This window comes from Uranotaenia lowii, chromosome 1, assembly GCF_029784155.1.
Source record: "Uranotaenia lowii strain MFRU-FL chromosome 1, ASM2978415v1, whole genome shotgun sequence".
NCBI classification, from domain to species: domain Eukaryota; kingdom Metazoa; phylum Arthropoda; class Insecta; order Diptera; family Culicidae; genus Uranotaenia; species Uranotaenia lowii.
The window spans coordinates 160,179,921-160,202,736 of record NC_073691.1 but is presented as its reverse complement, the minus strand read 5'-3'; the positions used below and the strand labels follow the sequence as shown (position 1 = coordinate 160,202,736).

The 22,816-nt window shown below is 40.0% G+C and overlaps 1 protein-coding gene across 4 annotated transcripts; it reads left to right on the top strand.

Moving 5' to 3' along the window:
- The first annotated feature begins 922 nt into the window (after window positions 1-922).
- Window positions 923-22,523, top strand: LOC129740692 (2,3-bisphosphoglycerate-dependent phosphoglycerate mutase-like). Of its 4 annotated transcripts, none has more exons than XM_055732454.1 (4): window positions 923-1,532; window positions 10,947-11,184; window positions 21,136-21,633; window positions 21,997-22,523. In XM_055732454.1, the coding sequence occupies exons 2-4, from the start codon at window positions 11,082-11,084 to the stop codon at window positions 22,146-22,148; spliced, it is 753 nt and encodes a 250-aa protein (XP_055588429.1). In that variant the 5' UTR covers window positions 923-1,532; window positions 10,947-11,081; the 3' UTR covers window positions 22,149-22,523. The 4 variants fall into 4 exon arrangements, with proteins under 4 accessions (XP_055588429.1, XP_055588425.1, XP_055588426.1 ...); XM_055732450.1 differs by having other exon boundaries at window positions 924-1,532; window positions 21,988-22,523; XM_055732451.1 differs by lacking the exon at window positions 923-1,532 and adding an exon at window positions 10,416-10,893 and having other exon boundaries at window positions 21,988-22,523.
- Window positions 22,524-22,816: the final 293 nt, after the last annotated feature.

The window sequence follows — 22,816 nt, the reverse complement described above, 5'->3', positions numbered from 1 at the left end:
GCAAAGACAATTTTTTGTTTTATAATCTGATAATAATATTTGGTATACATGTTTGTTTGAAAACTTTTTAATAAAACATCTTTCAATGTTTTCCGCTTGTTCATCCGATTTAATTTCAGTCGATAAATAATCCTTATGTAGAACAATGCTCATTTTTTTCTTGAATACTGTAATTTTTTTTACAGTGGTACCCTACGGGAGCCCAAATCAGCTATCGCAGAAATAGAAAAAAAGAGTGGATCAGCAATATACAAATGTTGCATCTAACCCTGCTTTTGCATGATGCCCCGTTTGACGGTACGTTGGTTTTTCTAATCAAATGTCTTTCAACAGAAAATAGAGTACATTTGATAAAACTTCACAAAAAGAAGAGTATGCCTATTTCTCGATCGAAAAAGAGTAGGTACATGTAGATAATCCAGAAAATCCAAATGTAGCCAAAATTAAAGGTTGTCTCACAACCGCATCGAACTGATTGCAGTTTGGCGTACCTCGTAGGTAATGTTTGTCGGAAACGGCTTCAAATTTCACTGGATTTTATCACTTTGACCCTGTTGCTCTGCTACTATACTTAGCGTCTGAATTGGAATGCGGAGAATGGGTTGCATGTTTCAAGGTGCATTTTATGCAATCGGATAAGAGTTCACTGTGAAGACATCTGCTTCATGAAGCCGCGTGCTCTCGCTCATGGAATTCATCACTCCCCGATAGTAACGCGAGGAACGAATGACGTTTGTTTCTATGCTCCAATATGCCCAGCAGATAGATATGCGATGCTTTCGCAACGATCGAAACAACGTTTGCGAGAGCATAAATTTATTCGCAGCAGATGAATGAACCCTGCCGTGCCTTGCCGTTGCTCAGACGTAAGTTTATTCTCAACTGTGAAGAGCGCGCGCGCATTCCTCGCCGTTTCTAGATTGCCGATGGCCCAGAGTATTTCGAACAGGGACCGTGAAAAGTCACCCTCGAACAGTGGTCAATACCTGGTGTAGGACGGATTCGATTTTTCTGACTGGTGAACATTTTTAATTGTGGATAGAATTATAGTGACAAGTAAATAAGATCAAGTGATTTTTTTGGCTCCAGCTCAGCAGGAATACTTTCCCACATTGATCACACCGTATAAGACGGAAAAACTAATCGTGCCAGCTGTTATTAAACTGATGAAAACTCGTGTGGAAAACTTGCTGACGTAAACAGAGCAACCCTTGCCGGGTGCATCAACAAGGCAGGAAAAGCGCATTCCTCGGTTGTAAATTTATGCTGATTACTTCCGGTCCGAGGCGAGTTGTCCAGTGTCAGATTCTTGAATTAAAACTTAATACGCAATAGCCACACCGAAGACTGTAGCAGAAAAAAAATATCGAGCGTCAAAAGACGAAACGGTTCCAGTTGTTGTTTTTCTTCCTGCACCCCCCAAACAAGAACCGAAAAGCATAAAGGAAACAAAAAATACTCTCGACGCATATCAAACATTCCAGAAGCTGACTGAGTCACACCGCAGAGTTTCATTCAACATTTGGAAAAATGTGAGTAAAGAGCACCGGCAAAACATACAAAACAACACCTTTTCCTCTCACCTTATTTGATCGGAATTCATTCATGGAAGTTAGTCCTAAACTAAACACATGCAAGTTGTTGTTTATGTCCCTGTCTACGGGATTTATCAACCGGCAAATGAAGAACGTCAAGAAACTTGACTAGGTTTAACCTTGATGAAATCTCGGCCCATCGATGGGGGCACGCGATCTTCGCAGAATTCCACCGAAGAATTCCATCAGGCAGCATTCTTGCCGTCGAGCACGCGGTCTCGCGAACGCTTCAGTGAAAAATATAATTAATGCTTATTAGCTGTCTTAAATGCTTCCGGTGAACCTGCCCCGTTCATCGGAGAAGCTCCGGAGCGATTCTTGAAAAGCTATAGGATTAGAACATTCGTGCTTGCTTCTCTCGTTTCGGGTTTCCCTTCTCTGCGTTCGACGATACAAATTTGTTGCAACTTTGCTTGGGAATGCATTTTACGCGACCTTGAACAGCCGCTGTAGGTCATTCTCTGGCGTTACGGATAGCTGCTTCGATTTACTATGGTGTTTCCATCGTTTGTTTTTCATGCAGATCATTTTTCTGCGGCTCGGTGAAAAACAAACGGGAAAAAAGTCTCTCATGAACCCACACACATTCAATTCGTTCGTTGTTGGTTTCAATTCCCTTTACCGATATGTATTTAGGTACTACATCAAACAGTTCGAATCAAATACAAAAGTTCAAATTGGCTGATGAAAACGTAACTTCAAAGTTCTTCAAAAACTCTGGATAAGTTTTGAACCAAAATGAAGCTTTTCGGAACCCAAGGTTTGCGAAATTCAAAAATTACCCCAAATCGACTCAGTCTAACGGAACCTGCTTTTCCAGCTTTATGTGAACTTATTAGTTCGTTCCACGGAATGAAATTCAAGCGTTTGGTTGCTTAAAGTAAAGTCTGTTTCACATTGAATCTGGTCGGATAAAATTGATCATTTCTCCGCAAAGAAATAACGTACAACAAAAGTAAAAATGTCATTTTGTAGGGTTTTTATTGCACTTTAAGGAAAAAATACATAAAAATCATTCGTCAGCTTTTCGGATGAATTTTCGAACTTTTTTGTGATACCACCCATCATTTTCTGCACAGTATTGCTGGTAACCTCATTCGCCATCTTGTTCCACCACTTTTCCATTTGAGCGGGTTTTTTCATGGTTCTGCCACTTTCTTCAGTTTGCCCTTAACTATTGCCCAATATTTCTCGATAGGAAGAAAATCCGAACAGTTTGGTGGATTGATACTTTTTTCAACAAAATCAATCTCGTTCTCGTTATACCACTTAACGACATCCCGGTTGTAGAGGCAGCTTGCCAGGTCCGGCCAGAACTTCAACGGTCCTTTGTGGGACCGAATGAATGGCAAAACCCTCTTCTGGAGACATTCTTCTTTGTAAACATTTCCATTCATTGTGTCCCCAGTGATGAAAATCTGAGTCTTCTTTCCACAACTACAGATCCCCAACTTACGAGCAAATTAATCTACGAAAACAAACTTGAATCTACCCGCAACATTCCCTTTACGCTTCGCAAGGTAAAATTTGTTACCGGGTATTTGTCCAAAATCCATTTTGACGTAAGTTCCGTCGTCCATCAAAATGCATCCGTTGTACTTGGTCAACACTTTCTCGTACAATTTCCTTGTCCTGGTTTTGGCAACCAGGGTTTGTTTCAGCGTCCTGTTGGGGTGTTTGCTTGCATGATACGACCAGGGTTGCCAACATATATTTTCAAAAATCAGGGAACTGGTGAAATAAAAATCAGGCAAAATCAGGCTACATAAGTAACGGAAATTCCTTTAAAAGTGATGACCTTTTTTTTTTTTTTTTTGGTCATCACTCTACATTTTTACTGTGTTGTGGGCCAACTTGGTTGCATAATTCTACTGAATCAAAGCCGAAAGATTCCTTTCCATTCCCTTTTTAAGAGATATGAATTAATGGGAATCTTTCGATTAGTTTCATTCAGCCACATTTTCGCTTTTTAACTTCAGTAATGGTACCTAATTTAGTTCCTTACTACCCGCATACTAAAAAACCATATCTCAAACAGTCTCTACGATACATCTACGGTTTCAGAAACAGTGATTGGATCTGTAAACGTAGCTGTTCTTTTAAACTTTACTTCGCCAACGATAACAACGAAATATGAACGTTCATGTGAACACGTGCGATGGTATCTGAAAAGGTGATAGAATGATATGAACGATTTCCTTCAATTTTTCTTTAATCGTATAACTGAACTCGAACCGTTAAACAAACCGTTCATCCCTTCTGTCATACTTGTCATACTCGAACGTCAAAATCAACGAAATGCCCGGTCAGAGATGCCAGTTGGTTTTGTACAAAATCAATACACAATTATGATGACAATGACAATAATGAAATTCTTCTTAATAAGTTGTTTGATAGTAGTAAATCAATAATTTAATAGTAACATTCTAAATCACCTGTGAAATTCAATGCCATCGTCGAAATAAGAATGATTTTGAATCATAAAAAACTCCCCTTTTATTCAATTAAAAGCAACATAAAAGAAATCAATGGATGGATAAGGTTCTGAAATCAAGCTTTATACCCATTTTTCATCACATTCGCAAAAATCAGGCAAAATCAGGCATTTTTTGAAAAATCAGGGAAATTCAATGGCTTTTCAGGTTGTCAGGCAGAGCCTTGAAAAATCAGGCAATCCCTGAAAAATCAGGCATATTGGCATCTCTGGATACGACCGCAAGCCTTCTCGCAAACAAGTTCGTCGAGCTGTACTGTGGTTCGTCTTGAACTTTTTCGCCAAATCACGCAAGGAGATTCCAGGATTATTGTGAACTGATCGAATTACCTTTGCTCGCAGCTTCCGGTCATATGTTCCACTTTTACGCCTGGTTTGTTTTGCTCGATCCACCGTAAGGGTCTCCCGGTAACGTTGCAGCACCGAATTTACAGTCGATTTTGGATATTTCAGGAATTTCGTGATCTTTACCCCTGACCACGTCGATTTCTCTACGTGAGTGTGCAGAATTTTCTCTCGCCTTCCGCGTTCCATCGTCGATAACTTTTGACTGACTGCTTCAATCTTGATGAAATTTTCACCACTAAGCAAACAAACCATCCGGATCAAAACACTGTCAATACATTCGCGATGTGACAACTAGGGGCGCTGCAGTAAATGAAAAGATGCGACCAGATTCTATGTGAAGCGGACTTTATTGGAAAAACTTAATGTATTTAAAAATTCTTTGTTCCCTTATATTATTTGAAATTCAACCTTTTCTGATAAACCACTTTTCCAATGAGAAAAAAATAAAATAGCTCGATCTAAGTGACTTTCAGTGCCATTTATCTTATAAAAGGATTTCTATACAGGATTTCTATATTTTTTTATACAGGAATAAGTATTCATTTTAATTTAACTAATATGCATTCGTAAAACTAGATTTAGGTATTTCTGAACGACGAATGACTGAACTTTATGGTAATCTTTATCAAACTGTTGATTCTTGTTTTTGAAAATCAACTTTGACTTGATAAAATATTTTTATCATCATAATTATGCTAAATTATTTATCAAGCAATTTTGTTGAACAATTCCTCCTCCGATTTATACTGACATTGCGATATTCTTGAATGCAGTCTCCCTTTCTTATCACTGAGCTCCCTAGCTATCTTCAATTTCTTCATCTGTATAACAACAGTCGTCGCCGTCGTCGTCGTTTATTGAGTCCATTCACTTTAAAATCCTGACCTACATACATTCGAGTTTACTAGCCATCGACACTGACTCGTCTGTAAATCTTCTGCAGCGAAAGGCTACCGCTTTACATACTAGGTCGGCTCGAATCTGAACAGCGGTAGCCTCAATCCGTTTTGGGTTCCTATCTTTTAGTTAATTTTTTTTTTTTAAATTTCAAGCTGCACTGTTTATATTCTTAAAAAAATGAGCGATCACAACTTTGTTGAGTACCGAAACCAATTCAGACTTAGAAAAAATCATTTTTATTTCACATGGAAGGCATGGATTCAGCCAAAATTGGTTTGATATGAAACCAATTCGAAAAACTCAACAACGTTTTGAAGTTTTACCAGAGCATTTCATGAGACCTCTGCGAAACTTAAAAATATTCAATGCATCAAAAACTGAGTCGGCCTGCTTCTTCTAAGCCTGACCGACTGTGAACGTACTTATGAACGACGCAATACATCATTTCTTCCATTCAACTCGTTTCGAATTCATTACCTAGTAAGAATAGTATATTCTTATCAGCTCTAAAACCAGATAGAGGGATTCCGGGATTTCTCTGCCTCCCTCTGACTGATTGTACTGTTGTACTTTAGAAGGTATAACGTATAGTAAGATTGAATCCAGCATGATAGCTCACGTGACGATCTAATCAGCTTTGATAATCTAATTGAGTTCGAAATCCGAGTCGAAAAAGTAGATTTGTTTGTTTGCATTATGCTATCATTACTGCTTTTAAATCCTTATTCCAGACCAAGTGAATGATCAAGAAACACAGTAATTTAAAACATTTTCAGCAAAACTATCTACTCAACTTTCTTTCGTCTTGATACCCTAGTAACAGATTAGTTTTTCAGGAAGAAGTCAGATCGCTCTTAGCTTTAAAATCCTTGAAAAGAGTCTTATTTAAAGCGTTTTCGTTTATTCTCCACCGCCACGGGGGCACCCTTTTTCTTCATAAACAAACAAAACCGTTGCCGTGACGATATATGCATCGTCCCGGGCGACGATTTTGTTTGTTTATGTAGTTTGTCACTACCTCCGTGCCAGTGAAAAATAAACGAAAACACTATTATCTTAATAATTCCTTACCGTCCACTTTTTTGCCTTTGTAAATTCTTTATTTGAAACGGCTCATACCTTTAGGCTTTAACTCGTTTTGTTTGATTACAATTGTGTGCTTATATCTAGTTCACTTTTAAAGAAAAAAGAAGATAGATAGGGAAATATGAAAATAAGAAGAAATTATAGACGAAGATCAATAGCTTTTAGGAAAAGATATATTTCGAACATGTAGTCCAAGTCCATCACACCCAGCACATCTCTCACTGGAACATAGGGTGGTTTTCGTCGGGCCCGAAGGGAGTCTATCAAATTCGTTCTAGCGACAAGATGGACCTCGCACGACCAAACAATATGCTCGATGTCGTGGTAACCTTGGCCGCAACTACACAAATTGCTGCTAGCAATATTCAAACGATAGAGTACCGCGTCTAAGGAATAATGATTGGACATGAGACGGGAAAATATACGAATAAAATCTCGACTCAGGTCCAATCTATTAAACCATGGTTTAAGGCTTACCCTTGGGATAATCGAGTGCAGCCACCGACCCTTGTCATCCTCGTACCATTTGCGCTGCCAGTTGACAAGAGAGTTTCTTCGAACTAAAAAGTAAAATTCGTTGAAGGCAATTTCACGCTGGTACGTGTCGCCTTCCATCGCTCCCACCTTTGCCAGAGAGTCTGCCTTCTCATTACCCTCTATCGAGCAATGAGAGGGAACCCAAACAAAGGTGATAATAAAGCGACGTTTTGATAAAGCACTCAAACTATCCCGTATCTTCTCGAAGAAGTATGGCGAGTGCTTTCCCGGTTTTATTGAGTGGATTGCTTGAACAGAACTCAGACTATCCGTTACAATAAAGTAGTGCCCAACTGGCCTTGAAGCTATACTGTCCAAAGCACAATGAATAGCTGCTAACTCTGCTATATACACAGAGCATGGTGACTCGAGGCTGTAAGAGGCGCTAGATATTTCGTTGAACACTCCAAATCCTGTTGATTCCTCTATAAGTGATCCATCAGTAAAGTACATTTTATCAGCATCGACGTGTCTATATTTAGCTTCGAAAATTCTTGGAATCAGAAGGGAGCGATGTGGGACCGGGATTCCACAAATTTCCTGCTGCATAGACAAATCAAACTGGACAGAAGAATGATCGTAGTCTGGGCTACAAACACGAGTTGGAGAGAATGAAGAAGGGTTTACCTGCATTGACATGAGGACATGGTATATAGACATAAACCTGGTTTGAAAATTTTGCTCAAGTAGCCTGTCAAAATTTACAATCACCAGTGGGTTCATGACCTCACACCTGATGAGGAACCGAAGTGATAGTAGATTGAATCGATCTTTCAAAGGGAGTATTCCTGCCAAAACTTCAAGACTCATGTTGTGCGTTGAGGGCATACAGCCCAAGGCGATGCGAAGACAACGGTATTGGATACGCTCGAGTTTGAGGAGGTGAGTTTTGGCAGCTGACTGGAAACAGAAGCTACCATATTCCATCACTGAGAGAATAGTTGTTCGATACAATTTTAAAAGATCTTCTGGATGGGCTCCCCACCAGGTGCCAGTGATTGATCGGAGAAAATTCATTCTTTGTTGGCATTTTCCTTTCAGATACTCAATGTGGGCTCTCCAAGTACACTTGGAATCAAACCAAACCCCAAGATACTTAAAACACCTCGATTGAGTGATCGTTCGGCCTAGAAGTTGAAGCTTAGGTTGAGCAGGACTACGTTTCTTAGAGAAAACAGCCATCTCCGTTTTCTGAGGAGAAAACTCAATCCCAAGCCCCAAAGCCCAGGAAGACAATCTGTCTAAAGTATCTTGTAAAGGTCTGAGCAGATGAGACTCAGTAGAACCTGTGACAGACACCACGCCGTCATCTGCAAGTTGTCTTAGAGTGCAGCCTTCAGAGAGACAACTGTCGATGTCATTTACGTAAAAGTTGTACCGTCCACTTTTGTTTTATGTATAAGAAAAACATATTAACCCTTGTATCAATCCAGAAGGTACAAAAACAATACTTGTGCTGATAGCTACTCATGGATGTGCGATTGTCCAACGCATAGGGCCAAATTAAAAAAATCTCCACTGCTGAAGATCCAGAGCCAACTTCTTCACTTGATGTCAATCAGGGATTTCATCAACAGTTCTTACTTTCGAGGCTAGACAACGCTGCCACGAACTTCTGACCCGTCTGTATTCAAGGGTTTTTTTCCGCAAACTCGTTCTCAACTTTATCCGTTTTATCCGTCAAGGTAGAGAGGACGAGTGAACACCCAATTAATACGGTGTATTTCCTGGGAGGCCCCGTCACATCAAAAACGTGTTACGCTCTCTTACTCAAGTTTGCCGCTCAGCGTATATGAACGAGCAGCTACAGAGGTTGTTTTGTTATGTAGCTGCGTCAAGAAATAGGTGCTATTGTCGAAGATAGGGACGAAGTGACGAAGACAACGATAATATCAAGGGTAGGCTTTGAAGAGAATTGAACCGTAATGAGATCTACATAGAGAGAAGATACGCCATCACGAAAATTGTGTAATGTGCGGCCTATGGTTGAAATTATGGTAAATTGTGTCAAATTGTGCTGGAAAACGATAAAAATTTGAGTTAAAAGGAGAGAAACCAGTGCTCGTTAGAGAAAGAGAAGTTGTGCAAATTGTTCATTAATTATGGAATTTTGATCTTTACCATTCAAAAATAAAGTGAACTCTCTCCATCTCAGTCCTCCGGTGTCGAACATATCTCTCATCAGTCAAAACCTGTGGCGGTCCTCCACAACTTGTGCCGAATAAACCAGAGAGTCTGTGGCAAAATATCCATGATAAATATTTTTCCACAGTCTCTCTCGTTTGTTTGTCACAATTAGTAGAAAACCGTTACAAATTGTGGAAGTTACCACATTCTCTCTCGTTTCTTTGGTACTAGTTGTTGAGGGCCGCCCCAAATTGTCAAAGCCCGCCACAAGTTTTGGCTGAAGAGAGACATGTTCGACACACGAGATTCTCTCCACAGCTTACCCTTGGTTCTGCCAGAGTCACCTGTGTATTAGCACTTCGTACGCACATTCGAACCTGAGCACAAAAGCTTGGGTACAACCAAGGGTAGGTTATGAAGAGAATCTCGTTTGTCAAACATGGCTCTCTTCAGCCACAACTTGTGGCAGCCCGCTACAAAGAAATGAAAAAAAAAAGTCTGTGACAATCTATCACGGAACACGCATATTTAACCAAGGAAGTTTCTCTCCATCGCTAACCTTGGTTGTACCCAAGGGTAAGCGATGAAGACAAGTTCGGCACACTAGATTCTCTTCACAGACTACCCTTGAGGACGACTGAACACTCGGTTTTCTGTCTCAGACTTAGCTACAAGTTCCAAACCAATTCGCGCTTGGAATTTCAAGTTGAACTCAGTTTTCGTGAAGACTGCGTACCTTCTCTCACCGAAGTGTCGTTATTCTATCACTGATTAAACGGATGCTTTCGATATCGTGTGAAATTGATTACGAATGTAGAAGTGTTCGGCAAAAGTGTAGATGAGGGATAGAGGATTTCGGAAGAAAGTGTAGATTAATACAGATAAAGGGTAGCGTTTTGGTTAATGCGTTGATCACTCGGAATAGAAGCTGTGAACAGTGCGATTAAACTATACGATGCACTGATCAACTTGCAAAAAGCTGACCAAGCAGTTGGTGTAAAGTCAACTGAATTTGCGTTTCAAGAAGGGGAAATATATCACTTAAGAGTATCCACTTAAGATAGCACAATGCAAGGAAAAATGAGATTTGTGAACATACCGCATACGCATAATGTAATTCCCAAGAACCAACGAATGGATAGTCCGTTTGATTCGAAATCCGCTCATCTTCAGAAGTACGCGCGACATATTTATTCCCAGTGACATCATTATCGGATTAATTTATGGTAACTGCATTTGCCTTCCGTGAGGCTGATAACTTCTAGCGGTAGCAGACTCACTTGTGTCGTCGGGAAACCGGGGTGCACGCTTTCTTCAAGTCAAATTGCTACCCGCGAGAGCTCCTCCGCGTCTTATCATTCGACCTCTCGTGATAAATATTTACTCTGCAAAGAATAAAAAGTAAGAGATGCAGCAGTTTCAACAAACCTTCCGCTATCACCCGTTTCCCGTCTCTCAACTGACTCTCGATGGTAGATTCAAATCCATTCTTACTCTTACATATGCGCAAACTTGAAATGCATCACCATGTTCGGTCAATCGGTTGGTTCGAGACGCGTCGGCGATCAAGTTAAAGGGAGCAAAGCTCACGGCGAGAGAGCGGACGTTTGTTTTTAATTTATGCACTTAGTAGGCCAGATTCTGGGCCGCTACGATTCAGTCCTACGAACGATTCTAGCGTTGTCGGATGCGCGATTTCTTACCGGTATAAGAAGATACCCACCGCCACCGCTAATTGAACTGATTAAAGTGATACAAGATCTTTTGGAAACGTGTTGCTCTGGGTCGGTTTATTTTAGTTGCTAGGTTGGATAGAAACAGATCATTTGAATACGAATCTAAAGTGTGTTATTCTATAGTTTCAGGAACCATGCATTCAACCAGCTAATACGATCGAATCTTCTGGAGAGCATTTGTGGAAAGTGTTTTTGGCTTACGGAACTAGTATCGTGCATCGCCTGTCTAAGTTATCCAGCAAGTGCAGATACGGCAAAATGGCACAAAAGTACAGTGTGGTGTTTGTGCGTCACGGCGAAAGCGAATGGAACAAAAATAATCTCTTCTGCGGATGGCACGATGTGGGACTTAGTGAGGAAGGTAAGCGCAACACCAAACTCAATAATCATCTATCTGGTCAGATTATCAGGCTTTCTGAATAACCCCCCCCCATCTCTTGACTCTCGGTTAGTACCATTACAATTGTGTACACGCGAAAATTATTTTTTCGGACTCGGCAACAACCCTTTTGCTTAGAGATGCATCACTGGGGGATCGAACAACATTTCGCAAACAAAAATTAAACGCTTTGCGTACAATAGCTGCTTAATTAGCTACATTTTGATTGTCTTTTATCTCGAAAAAAAGAGGATATACACATATAAAGTGTATATTGACACCATTCAAATAGTTGGTGTTGACAATTTTACCCTGATCAGCTTACTAGAAATTAAAAAAAAAATTTCTGGGATTTTAAACCTTTCGCGTTATTCAACCGCTCAGCTCTCAAGTGATTTTTCAGTTTTTTAAGACTTGTCTCTAATCGCAAGTGACAATTTGATTGTTTCTAGTTGTTTGTTATATTTGAAAAAAAAAAAATACAAAATAATTTACCAAAATACTAAAAGGTCGAATTGAAAGTCATGTTCAATAACATCCACCCTGTCTGTTACACCATTTGGACATTATTTACAGCAAACCAAGTTAAACTGGTGGTATAGAAATCTCCAAATTTCTCAAAATAACATTTGGAAAATTTGGATAGAAGAGGTTAATGAAATTTTAGTAGAGTGGAGTACAGTAGAGCAGAGTAAAGAATAGAATAGTAGAGTAGAGTAAAGTAGCGTTGACTAGAGTAAAGTATAGTAATGCGGAGTAGAGTAGAGTATAATAGAGTAGAGTAGAGTAGAGTAGAGTAGAGTAGAGTAGAGTAGAGTAGAGTAGAGTAGAGTAGGGTACGGTAGAGTAGGGTAGAGTAGAGTAGAGTAGAGGAGAGTAGAGTAGAGCAGAGTAGAGTACAGTAAAGTAGAGTAGATTAGACTAGAGTAGAGTAGTGTAGAGTAGAGTAGAGTAGAATAGAGTAGGGTAGAGTAGAGTTGTGTAGAGTAGAGGAGAGTAGAGTAGAGTAGAGCAGAGAAGAGTACAGTAGAGTAAAGTAGATTAGACTAGAGTAGAGTAGTGTAGAGTAGAGTAGAGTAGAATAGAGTAGGGTAGAGTAGGGTAGAGTAGAGTAGACTAGAGGAGAGTAGAGTAGAGTAGAGCAAAGTAGAGTACAGTAGAGTAGAGTAGAGTACAGTAGAGGAGAGTAAAGTAGAGTAGAATAGAGTAATGTAGAGTAAAGTAAAGTAAAGTTATGTTAAGTAAAGTAGAGAAGAGTAGAGTTGAGTAGAGTAGAGTACAGTAGAGTAGAGTAGAGTAGAGGAGAGTAGAGTAGAGAAAAGTAGAGTAAAGTAAAGTAGAGTAGAGTAGAGAAGAGTAGAGTAAAGTAAAGTAGAGTAGAGTAGAGTAATGCAGAGTAAAGTTAAGCTAAGTAAAGTAGAGTAGAGTAGAGTAGAGTAGGGTAGAGTAGAGTAGAGTAGAGTTGAGTAGAGTAGAGTAGAGTAGGATAGAGTAGAGTAGAGTAGAGGAGAGAAGAGTAGAGTAGAGGAGAGTAGAGTAGAGTAGAGTAGGGTAGAGAAGAGTAGAATACAGTATAGTAATGTAGAGTTGATCAAAGTTGAATTGAGTAGAGTAGAGTATAGTACAGAAGAGTAGGGTAGAGTAGAGTAGAGTAGAGTAAAGGAGAGTAGAGTAGAGCACAGCATAGTGGAGTAGAGTATAGTAGGGTAGGGTAGAGTAGAGTAGAGTAGAGTAGAGTAGAGTAGAGTAGAGTAGAGTAGAGTAGAGTAGAGAAGAGTAGAGTACAGTAGAGTAGAGTAGAGTAGAGTAGAGTAGAGTAGAGTAGAGTAGAGTAGAGTAGAGTAGAGTAGAGTAGAGTAGAGTAGAGTAGGGTAGAGTAGAGTAGAGTAGGGTAGGGTAGGGTAGGGTAGAGGAGAGTAGAGTAGAGTAAGGTAGAGTACAGTAGAGTAGAGTAGAGTAGAGTAAAGTAGAGTAGAGTAGAGTAGAGTAGAGTAGAGTAGAGTAGAGTAGAGTTGAGTAGAGTAGAGTAGAATAGAGTAGAGGAGCATAGAGTAGAGTAGAGTAGATTAGAGTAGAGTAGAGTATAGTAGAATATAGTAGAGAAGACTTGAGTAGACTACAGTAGAGTAGGGTAGAGTAGAGTAGAGAATAGTAGAGTAAAGTAAAGTAGAGTAGAGTAGAGTAGAGTAGAGTAGAGTAGAGTAGAGTAGAGTAGAGTAGAGTAGAGTAGAGTAGAGTAGAGTATAGCACAGTGGAGTAGGGTAGAGTAGAGTAGAGTAGAGAAGGGGAAAAAGTAGTGACCTTATTTCCGTTTTTTTTTAATTTGAATTTAACAATCTAACTTCCGGTAATCAAAGTAATAGCAAACGTCTTCAGTTTAAACCTGCTCCCTGTACGCCGCCATCATGTGCTTATTGATCAGAAATTAGTAAACTTAGCTATCGATAAAAATGCTACTATGATGCAATAGCTTTTTGTTATACGTGTCTAGTAGCAACGATAGTAGCTAGGAATCCGATCTCTACACAATGTTTGGCTCCCCGGACGACTTATCTTTTGTCAACCTCGATGCCCGGCTTTTTCGCTGATAACCCTGTGGTTGGCACCAGTTGGTTTGAGGTAACCGTCTTATTCAGCCAAGTCGGTAAGGCTAAAATTAAGTTTTTCCTCGGTCCGATCACAATAAAGTGTGGTGGGACCGATCCAAAAGGGAGGGGCATGGGGATAAATGTTGATATTATTATTTCTGCTCACCGAGACGTAGACCGGTTTGCCGTGAGAGCGTCGGCCGCCCTCTGGTTGGTACATATTTATCTGTTTTGTTTTGATTCCTACATACTGCGCCAATCGAATGATGCTCGGTGTGTAGGTAGAAGATAATGAACTCGAGTCTGTTGTTGATTGTAACTGTGGAGTCGTAGGAAAAAAGCTGTTTGATTAATTTGACGCTATTTGTTATCGCTGACGCTCGGTGGAATTCGAGCTGCTCCGGTGTCGTTCTAGTGAATCACCAGTTGTGCGTTGCGTTTTTACCTTCTCATAGCCTCAAGCCAAGTGGGCTTAATAGTTTTGTTTTTGTTTTCAACAGATTGCGTATATTATGAAGATAAATCAATTAAACTTACATTCCATTCTGTTGTCGAAACAAGACTTTTTCTGTTTACTTGTATTTTCCAGAGAACAGTATTGTTGGTCACTGGAATTTACACGGAAAAGATCAAGCACTGCACGTAAGAACTTAAACCATTAATTGTTCTTCTATTCTTGTTTCATCAGTAATGGCTTGATCATTTTTTGACGGTTCAGTTTTAAGGTATCTTTCAGTTAGTCGTACCGGGGCTAACGTTTCTCTTGGTTCTTACTTCTGCGTCTTGGCTTCGTCCGCCACAAGCTTCTGAGCCTTTTTTCGACGTTCATTTGAATTTCAATCAAACGCCTATTTGCAGATCTTTTATCTTGACAGTGTATGCCCAATCCGTCTCCGCTTCAAAAACTCGGATACGGATGATACTAAGTACTCAGGCCACGATTTCCATTATAAAGAAGATTTAAGTAGATTGTCAGATGTTTCGAAGACTATTTTTAGTATTTTATCCCCAGCTTGAGCAAGATGGCGCTTTAGAATCTTCAAGCCAAGTCCATTGAGTACAGGTCAGGCGAACTCAAAGGCCAGTCCGAGCTCAAAACGATCCCTCAAAAATGTTTTGCGATTATTAATCCCGGTACGTAAATTGATTAATCTTCACCTCCTCCGCGTGTTCTGTTGATCTTCACCAGGGAAGTACGGCTATTACCTACGGGTTATTCCGGTCTAGACTTTCAGTACATCTGCTCAGAAGTGTGATCCTTTTGGCAACCAAAACCTGTAATTCTGTTTAGCTTCGTTCAATCGTAGTTAAAAATTGGTTTCAACTGGTTTCTGTCAACTGTTAGTTGTTCAATGGGCCAATGTTTTGGTCGTTGTTCAATGAAGCAAGTTAAAACTAACGAAGCAAGTTAAAAAATCCAGCTCGGCAGATGGATTCGTTTCAATTGGAAAGAGATAGGTGATCAACTGTCATCCATTTGAACAGACTTTTATTCACGAACCGCTGCGAAAAGTTTATCGGTAGAAAACATGTTATTCTGTATCGGCTCGGATCAGCTGTAACTTTGCTCTTTTTATCTGTTCTTGCTTTTATTCTACCGGAAGGTTTTGAAAACTTTGGGTCTTGTTAGGCTTAATCTGAAGTTCATATTTTAGGAAACGACGGCGATTTCGATCCGGTATATGAAAATCTATCGCAAATATAGTGGAACTACGTAGAGGAATTTTCTCAGGGCGTATCTTGATGATCTTCACCATGATAAGTGTTTACACTGTAGCTTGACGATCCCATCCATATCGATTTTGGATACTTTCGATCACAAATTTTCTTCCAAGTGTAAGGAGAAATAGAAAAAAAGCATAGACTTATACTGAACAGCTCACGAATTATGTCTTTCTGCCGTTTCCCAGCCTGGAACTAGGCAATCAAAGAAGTACGTAAAGGTTCTAGGCCCATTCTTCCGGAAAACACTTACAATGAGTAAATTTTTTGACATTAATTTTTGGGCAACACGTGCCCTATCTATAATACATACTATGAATCACACTTTTTTCAAATCAAAACTATTTTTATAACGTTTTCTGTTTTCTGAAGCTTGACCTCCAAAATAACTCAAAATTTTAAATTTGGTCGAAGTTATAACAAATTCAGACGATTATCCTTCTTCGGCATAAAAACAACATATTTGACCTTTTATCACTGCACTATCTTTTTTGCGTGATGGCACTATTCCAGATCCAACATAAACAGACTATAAACTTTGTGGGGCCTATTGAAGTGCTTTTTAAAGAAAACGGTCGCATTTGGAGCAGTCTTCTTTGAATTTTTAGTTATTCATCGTGTCAATCGTTATGAAAGACTGAGCAATTTGCAGTTTGAACAGATCGTTAGTCTCCTCAAGTGCTAGATTTTATTTTTTTTAAAATTCCTACTTGTTTATCTCTGGGAAATACAGACGAGACTTGTCAACGAAAAATTTCTGGTTCTAATCCTGTCAGGTGACCGCAAAAGAGTTTGTTTTGCTGTCCATTACGAAATTTTTCTAAATATCTCCCCACAAGCAGTCCAAATATTTGGCGCACGATTTGAACACCGTTTATTTTACCGGTGGGCATATTTTCTACCTGTTAGAAAAGAAGTCGGGCCTAGTTAGCTAGATGAACTAGTCATAAAAATTTGACTTTCTTATTACTTCATCACAGAGGTCGGCATTAAAACGCTATTCACGGTGTGCCAAAATACGTTATTAAAAAAAATGACCACCAAAACGGCACTCGGCATTCGGAAGCTATAGTATTCAGGCATCCATCTTGAAAATTTGGAAATGTTTCATCGGGCTTTTTTGAAATTAGAGCGATTTTAAATTTTAAGTCAATTTGCATTAGATTTCCAATGGGATTTTTCGACCTTATGTTCTATGACCATGAATTTTTTGACTACATATTTTATAACAATCACCCAGTTCAATGACTTTATAGGAAATTTCATGCCGACAACTTTGTCCAAGACTGGAAAAAGATTTGAGTTGATCCTGAAAAGTTATTGGCAATTTTCTAAAACTTTATTAGACTGATTGGAATTTTTCCATGTTTCTTAAGTTTTTTTCAATTCAACTTCACTGGAAAGCGAATATTTTTCCAGGCATAGTTTGAATCGTTTTTGGGTCTTCAACCATTTTTTTCGTGCTTAAAATGTGCTTAGTCGAACAAGGTAAATAGCGCAAAATTGGCTTTAAAATAGTCATTTTTGATTATCTTCTTGGGTTCAACAATAAAAATAAACGATATTTTTTATTTAAAATTAAAAATCAACACAGATGACCACTGTTATATCGTTTATTTACTGAAAATATCGTTTATTTTTATTGTTGAATCTAAGGTAGGTAATCAAAAATGACGAATGACTGAATGAAACATTTCCAAATTTTCAGGATGGCTGCCTGAATACTAATCTTTCGAATGCCGAGTGCCGTTTTGGTCATTTTTTTTAAATAACATATTTTGGCACACCGTGATATTCGCTAGCTAGTTCGCTATTTTTTAATATATTTATTTTTTTTATTTAATTTTTGGAGAAATTACGGCAAATCTCCATCACCTTGTGAAAAATGGAATTCATCAGCATTTTTGCTTGAATAATTGCACCTAACGGAGTTTGTATATCCGGTACTTCACCAGAAACGCCGTGAGAAAAGAAATTTGTTAACAAAAAAGTAGCGGACTTATTAGCGATAAGCGATTTAACGCCAGACACTGGAAAAAAGCATGTATCAGCATTTTTCCATCTCTGATTGCTTTTGATGTAGTTTGTTCATCCGCTAGTACAAAAGTTTGGTGAAAAAATAAGTGAAAACGATAATTATCTACCAAAAACGGAGCAGGCAAATTAGCGATTAGCGTTTTAATGCCGGACACTGCTTTCGCATTTCATATTTTCGGATTGAGCTGGAAAAACACACTACTCTTATTTGATGGCATCAATTATCTTCACCTTTTTTTTTTTAAATTTTGTACACGTAAGCATTACATTACTAGGTAGGTTCACTGAAAATTTGATTAATTTCCATCCATTTATCCAAAAGATGCAGAATCACAAAACAAACCCCTCTAATAACTCCCCACAGGAATGGTACAGGACTGGTACCATATATCAAAAGGAACCTTTGTCTTACTCAAAAACCCTTCCACGCAAAATTTAGTTCCATTTGCTCGAATTTTTCTCGAGTTATGCAATATCAAAACTGTATGGGAGCCCCCCAATGGAAGATGGGAAGGGTCTTAAATATTCGTAGAAACAATACTCGTATTCATATACCCTTCGATGCCAAATTTGGTTCCATTTGCTTGAATAGTTTCAGAATTAGGTGCAACATTTTGAAGGAGCTCCCTCCCTCTTCCTTTCTCCCCACTGGAAGGAGGGATGGATACCAAGGATTCATAGAAACATTTCTCGTACCCAAATATTCTCAAATGCCAATCTGGCAACCGAATATCTTGGCAACCGAATAATCTATGTATGCGTGCTGTACCTGCCCCCTGATCGCACACGAGATGTCGCCCTGGCGGAGTCTCTTTCTCGCTGCATATCCAAAGTGAGTTCTCTCTGCGCCCCCGAAGACGATATTCTCGTCATTGGTGACTTCAATATGCCCGGTTTGAAGTGGTGCTCCAACCATGGTAGCTTTTTGTACCCGGATCCTGTGCGCTCTACATTCTCGGGGCCTTCAAACATCATACTAGACTCCCTGAGTACGGCAACCTTGCGTCAAATTAACAGAGTTACCAACGAAAACGGCCGTATGTTGGATCTCTGCTTTGCTAGCGATGGGTCTCGCGTTCCGACCATTGAATCGGCTCCTGCTCCGTTCGTTAAGGCAGTTCAGCATCATCCAGCTCTAATGGTTTCGCTCGAGGTCACTGGAGTGCATGCTTCTGTCGAAAAATCAGCACCTTCCTATCTCGACTTCAAGAAAGCGGTTTTCGATGCTATCTCCCATATCCCACCATCGACTGGGAATCTGAACTCAATCTATTGAATCCCAATGCTGCGGCCGAAACCTTTTCGCATATCTTAAATTACGTTATCGACCGCCACGTGCCATAGCGAACGACTTCCGGGAATTTGCGGATTCCTTGGTTTACGAAAGAACTGCGTCGACTGAAGACGGCGAAGAGATGTGCTCTTAGAAATTACCATAAGCTCAAATCCTCCCAAACTACTGAACTCCGCTTATAAAAAAAGCCAGTAAGCGTTGTTACCAAAATTATCTTTTTTGAGTACAACGTAACCTCAAGTCCAACCCAAAATCGTTCTGGAAACATGTCAAAAGTCAGCGGAATGAACCTGGTATTCCAACTCAAATGTTTCTGGATGGCAACACTGCGAACTCTGATGGCGGAATCTGTGCTCTCTTTGCTCAAAAATTATCGAGTACCTTTGCTACTGCTTCAACATCCTCAGAACACGTGGAGAGTGCTGTTAGGAATATTTCGCCACTCGGCTTCAGCATGAGCACGATTGTTGTAGAGGATGCGGTCATATCTAAAGCAGCGGCAAAGCTCAAAAACTCCCTCTCTACTGGCCCGGACGTTATACCATCTACCTTTTTAAAACGATTTATTCCTGTTTTACTGACACCTGTAAGACTCATCTTCCAAGCTTCTCTTGACAGAACCACCTACCCTTCACTGTGGAAGGAAGCCTACATGTTTCCAGTTCATAAAAAGGGGGACCGGAGAGATATCAACAACTATAGAAGAATTTCTGCTTTATGTGCAATCTCCAAACTATTCGAATTAGTCGTCATGGATCCGATTTTCTCGTACTGTAAGCAAAATTTTTCAATCGATCAGCACGGTTTTATGCCCAAACGCTCTACGACAACTAACCTGTTGACATTCACCTCCTATGTACACGAAAGTTTAGCTGCTAAGTCTCAAACTGACGGCATTTATACTGATTTGTCAGCAGCGTTTGATAAGTTGAACCACGATATCACCATTGGTAAGCTTGGGCGCTTAGGATTCTGCGGACCTTTACTTGGCTGATTCCGCAGTTACCTAACTGGACGTAAATTGACAGTTCGCACTGGAGACACTCTCTCCAGCAAGTTCTCTGCATCCTCTGGTGTGCCCCAAGGTAGTCACTTAGGACCGATTATCTTCTTAATCTATTTTAACGATGTGCTCACACTCCTTAACGGCCCGAAACTTTGTTATGCTGATGATCTTAAACTGTTCTACGCCATAAACGGTCAGGACGACATTGATTTTCTGCAAAACCAGTTTAATCTTTTCGCGCAGTGGTGCGACATCAACTGCCTGCCTTTGAATCGCAGTAAATGTGCAGCCATCAGTTTCTCACGAAGACGGCAGCCTTTTTGCGCGGAGTACTTCTTAGGAGATGAGTCCATTGCGCGGGTGGACCACATCAATGATTTGGGCGTAATACTCGACCGTAAGCTGGAATTCAAAACACATACGAACTACGTCGTCGATAAAGCTTCTAGAAGCCTCGGATTTTTATTTCGAGTGGCCAAGGAATTCAAGGACGTGTATTGCCTGAAGAGCCTGTATAGCAGCATAGTTTGATCCATCCTCGAATACGCCTCTGCTGTCTGGTGTCTTTACTACCAGAACGGTAATGAGCGGCTTGAGGCTATCCAGAGGCACTTTTTGCGTTATGCCCTCAGACACCTTAACTGGCAAGACCCGCTCCACATGCCAAGCTACGAACATCGATGTCGTCTTATGGACATGGATACTCTTCAAGCCCGAAGAAATGCAACACGAGCTTCTTTTGTCGCCGGTCTACTGACATCGCGTATCGATTGTCCTGCGCTACTGGAAGCTATTCATCTTAGTATGAGACCCCATGGACTGAGAAACCAGGACCTTCAACTGTATGTCCCCATTCGATTGAACAACTTTGGAGCCAATAGTGCATTCATCGGTGTAATGAAAACGTTCAACCGCTTTTCCGAGCTCTTCGACTTCGACGATTCGCGAAATGTTTTCCGAAAAAATGTTTTAAGAATATCAAGAAATCGTCAATTAGATGTAAATTTTATGTAACTTTAACTTTAAGTCGTCATTTGGACCTATACTTGGTCCGTTGATTGAATAAACAAATAAACAGATGAGTTTTCCAGATATGCAATAAAAATGTAAGGGAACTCCCCTGAAAGGCGGGAGGGGTCTCAAATATTCATTGAAACCACCCCGCCCTGCCAAGTTTCATGCAAATCGGCTCAGTTGTTTCGATGTTTTTCATTTTAGATTTCTATAATTGTTTTCGATTTCATAAATTTATGAAGTACTTAACCATTTTTTTTTAATATTTCTAGGAGAATGGGACGCCCTGGAAATCTCGGCAGCATCTTTGAAGCGAGAGAACTTCACCTTTGATGTGGCCTTCACTTCGTGCCTCCGTCGTGCTAATCAGACACTGGATGTCATCCTGAAGGAGCTGAACCTGACCCACATTCCGGTGCACCAGCTGTGGCGACTGAACGAGCGTCACTATGGCGCCCTGACCGGATTCAACAAACGCCAAATGGCCGACCTGTACGGAGAGCCGCAGGTTCAGATTTGGCGCCGCAGCTTCAACGTTCCTCCCCCGCCGATCGAGGCGGACAATCCGTATTACAGTGCCATTTTGAACAACCCTCGGCTGAGACATATCGCCCCATCGGATTTCCCCCTGACGGAAACCTTGGAAATCACCATGCAGCGAGTTATTCCGGAGTGGACCGACACGATCATTCCGGAAGTACGGGCGGGCAAGAAGGTGCTGGTCGTCGCCCATGGAACCAGTCTGAGAGGATTGGTCAAGCATATTCAAGGTAACGCGCTTTGCTAGTTTGACCCGTTTGCGAAAATCGATTCACAGGTGAACATTCCATTCCAATGCCACAGTTTGAGTATTAACCTTTTAACTGTACGGGATGGAACGTTTACTGTGAATCCATCTCTTCTAATAAAATATTGAAAATTTCAAAAAGTGTTTTTTCAATATTTTCTATCTGTAAATATTATTCTAATAAAATTCTCTTTTTTCTTAAATCCAATTTTGTATGCTACATTGAACAAATAAAACCAATCAATCACTTCTGAAACGTAAACCACCAATTGGCCAATCTGTCAAAATCCATCCATCTTACAAATGCGCACAAAACCGAACATTTCATCAACTGTAGATATTTCAGATGCAGACATTATGAAGTTCAATCTGCCGAACAGTATTCCGTTCATCTTCGATTTCGACGAGAACATGAAGATGGTCGGGGGCATTCGGTTTCTGGCCGAGCAGGAGGCGGTCCTGAAGGCTATGGACAAGGTCGCCTCGATTGGAAAGTGAGGGCAGCTCAACAACCTTGGAACCCCAACAAGGGCAAAGGTACAACGATCGGGAAACGACTGATTCGAGTAGGAACTCTACCTCATTTTGTATGGAACGGGCGATAAATATTTATAAATTTATATACCTATGTGTATGTTGAAACGCAAATCCTATCAAGTATCAAGTTTATCGAAACTAATAGAGTTATATATATTCTACTGTAGCGATGTGCTATGTCGATCCGAGGATTCACCTCGAGAAGAGAGTACTTTTATTTATTCGAATGGTTTGTTATGTTTATCATGGGTAGTTGCCTCTATAAGATGGAAACGGCAGAACCCGATTAGATTTACTGAGCTATCATTAGTTTGAAATAAATAACATTCATTAAGACTTTCGGTTCACTGAGAGAAAGAAAATTCCTTGGCTTGAATTAGTGTTATGCTTTTGATTGCTATTGTATTATATTCTGCTCATTGAACTTGAACATCTGAACATTAGAATATTTGAATTTAAGATCCCTGCATTAGAAAGAAATGCGTGAAGCTCATTAAAGAAGGAGTAAGATTTTCGAAAAAAAAAATGCTGATGCTTACTAAAACTGGAAAGAAGTGACCAATGGATCAGTTAGCGTGTATATCCGTCTGTTTATCCGATAGGCCACGATCGATAACATTTCGAGTTTG